The following is a 2697-nucleotide window of genomic DNA, read 5'->3' as shown; positions in this document are numbered from 1 at the left end:
ACCGCTCGCACACGTCGGAGCCGTGCTACTCTGACAGGTGTGGCGGTGGGGCCATATCGACTTTAGGTGGGGGGCGCCATAGTAGTTCCCATACTACTCAGGAATAAACAATATTGAGTTGGCATTGATGAGTTCAAACTTATGAAATTTGTAACAATACAAGCCGACTGTAGAAAAAAGCTGAAATTGTTTCTAGATGTTATGAAAAGTTCTGTGATTTTTCAAAATCACAAGTACAACTTCATGAACTTGGCGCTCTTTTTTATTTCTACACTTTTTTCAATTTCCCAGAAACAATTATCCATAAATAAATACTCAGGCATTTTTCCACCACAACGCAGTGAAATGGTTACTCGGCATTTTTTCAATTTTTTTTTCTGAGAAACAATACAATTTTTTTTTGAAAAAATGCAATGCATGCAAAGGCGCACCTGGCCCTTTTTTTCAATAGAAATTTTGTTTTTGTTTTTGGGGGATTTCAATTATTTTTCCAAACCGAATGACTTCCGTCACAAGAAAAGACTCCAGATAATATGCAACATTATTTGGATTTAAGTTTGAAGGCTTTCGCGGTCATGATTAATGACATTATTGGCTTCCGGATGGATGCCGCGTTTGGTTTCAGCAGTGCGCCGACGTTTCGCAAACATTGCAGTCTACGTCTCCAGTGCTGTGAGCTCCGATTCTGAGCTCTGATGTCTGAGGGTAGTCCTTTTATATCTTCCCCTGCGCTGGTGGGGTAGGGGAAGAGAGGGGGGTCAGCCAATCATGTTTTAATTGATCAATTGATCAATTAAAAAACCAGGGGGATGGTTTTCCAAATAGGGTTCACTTGATATCCCCTATCCCTGTCGATGTTGTTAGGGTTTTTGTAGATCTCCAAGCCTTCTCGGTATTTCCTTTCGAAATATCCTGGAGACTTGGCCAACATTCTGGCTTGATCGTACTCGATACTATGTCCAGCGTCCATCGCAATGTTCAGCAAGAAGGGCAGACTGTTGTAAGTGACCGTATTTGGAATACCGTTGGTGTTCCTTGATCCGTATACGGATCTTCATCCCAGTTTCACCAATGTACACTTTTTTGCATGAGCAGGGGATCTCGTACACTCCAGGTGTACTCAGAGGCGGTCTGGGATCTTTCGCACTCGGCAGCGTCTGTTCAATCTTCTTTGGGGGTTGGAAGATTGTTCGGATGTTGTGTTTGCCGAGTACTCTGCTGATGCGTTCAGTGGTGCCTCCCAGGTAGGGGATGAGGACCACTTTAATTTTCTCCTGATTTTCTTCAGGATTAATCTCCTCTTGAGGAGATGAGAGCTTGCTCTGTAGCTTTCCCTTGACCTTTTGAATTGGTTGGAGGTTATATCTATTCTTGGTCAGAGCTGTTCCTAGATGTTCAATTTCGCTGTTGACGTTGGAGGGTTGGGAGATCGTAAGAGCTCTGTACATTAGGGAGCTAATGACCGAGTTCTTCTGGGAGGGGTGGTGATGGGAGGTAGCATTAAGGTACCTGTCTGTGTGGGTCGGCTTGCGATATACTTGATGAGCCAGAGTGACATCCTTATTGCGAAGAACCAAGACATCCAGAAATGGGAGGCATCCGTTCTGTTCAATTCCCATGGTGAACTTGATGCTCGGGTGCTGAGCATTCAAGAACTCCAGGAATTGGTTTAGACCAGACCTCCCATGTGGCCAGATGACAAAGGTAGCGTCCACATACCTGAACCACATATTAGGTTTCTGCGCTGCTGACTTCAAAACTTCGTTCTCAAAGTGTTCCATGAAAATATTTGCAATGATCGGGGAGATGGGGGAACACATTGCTGCTCCCGATTTTTTCTCATACAACTCTCCTTCGAACTGGAAGTATAGGGAGGTCAAGCAGTGCTCAAACAAGGGGAGGAATTGGGGAGAGATGTTGTTAGACTCCTTGATTATTACCAAGGTTTCCGGGATTGGGACGTTGGTGCAGAGTGATTCTGCATCAAAACTCACTAGGATGTCATCTGGAGAAGTCCTGAGATTCTTCAGTTTGTTGACGAAATCTAGCGAGTTCTGTATTTATCAACCATTCAGGCCAGTCAACTTTTGGAGTGGTTTCGTAAGAAACTTGGCCAGTTAGTAAGTTTGTGCTCCAGTGTTGCTGACAATGGGCCGCAGAGGAACAGACGCTTTATGGATTTTGGGAAGTCCATAGAGTCTAGGAGGAAAAGATTCTTTGGGAGTGAGGAATTTTGTCAGATCAGCTGAGAGACCAGCCATCTTTAGGAGATCAGTACTTTGACGCTCAATAGTACGAATAGGATCTTTCCTGAGCTTTGTGTAAACTCTCGAGTCACCCAACATCGCACAGTGCTTTCCGGAGTAGTCGCCCTTATCCATCACCACCCTGGCATTGCCTTTGTCTGCCGGAAGAATAACGAGATGATTATTCTCCTTTAGCCTACGCAGTGCAAGAGGTTCCTTCCTAATAATATTGTCACTAGGGGGAGATTGAAGAGATGCTACCGAGTGCGAAAGATCCCGACCGCCTCTGAGTATACCAGGAGTATACGAGATGGACTGCTCATGCGGAAAAGTGTACATTGGTGAAACTGGGAGGAAGATCCGTATACGGATCAAGGAACACCAACGGGGTTCCAAATACGGTCACTTACAATAGTCTGCACTTGTTGAACATTGGATGGACACTGGACAT

At 44.7% G+C, this 2697-nt stretch overlaps 1 protein-coding gene across 1 annotated transcript; it reads right to left on the bottom strand.

Annotated features, from left to right (window-relative positions):
- Positions 1-793: 793 nt before the first annotated feature.
- Positions 794-2697, bottom strand: LOC107042307. Its single transcript, XM_015263307.1, has 6 exons — positions 2657-2697; positions 2148-2442; positions 1941-2054; positions 1510-1859; positions 1108-1440; positions 794-1034 (listed from the first exon to the last, which is right to left on the bottom strand). Exons 1-6 carry the CDS (start codon positions 2695-2697, stop codon positions 794-796), a joined length of 1374 nt encoding a protein of 457 aa, XP_015118793.1.

This window comes from Diachasma alloeum, unplaced genomic scaffold (genome assembly GCF_001412515.2).
Source record: "Diachasma alloeum isolate Michigan unplaced genomic scaffold, Dall2.0 Dall_scaffold_00441, whole genome shotgun sequence".
In the NCBI taxonomy this organism is placed as follows: domain Eukaryota; kingdom Metazoa; phylum Arthropoda; class Insecta; order Hymenoptera; family Braconidae; genus Diachasma; species Diachasma alloeum.
Note: the sequence above shows the minus strand (reverse complement) of the source record. Positions and strands in the feature narration are given on the sequence as shown.

Bases quoted from the DNA above. Each gene is read 5' to 3' on its own strand.
- LOC107042307 (XM_015263307.1), bottom strand. From the start codon at position 2,697: ATGTCCAGTGTCCATCCAATGTTCAACAAGTGCAGACTATT. The intron at 1,441-1,509 runs GTACCTTAATGC...CCTAATGTACAG, and splicing joins AAGCCGACCCACACAGACAG to AGCTCTTACGATCTCCCAAC. The intron at 1,035-1,107 runs GTACGAGATCCC...ATACGGATCAAG, and splicing joins CCTCTGAGTACACCTGGAGT to GAACACCAACGGTATTCCAA.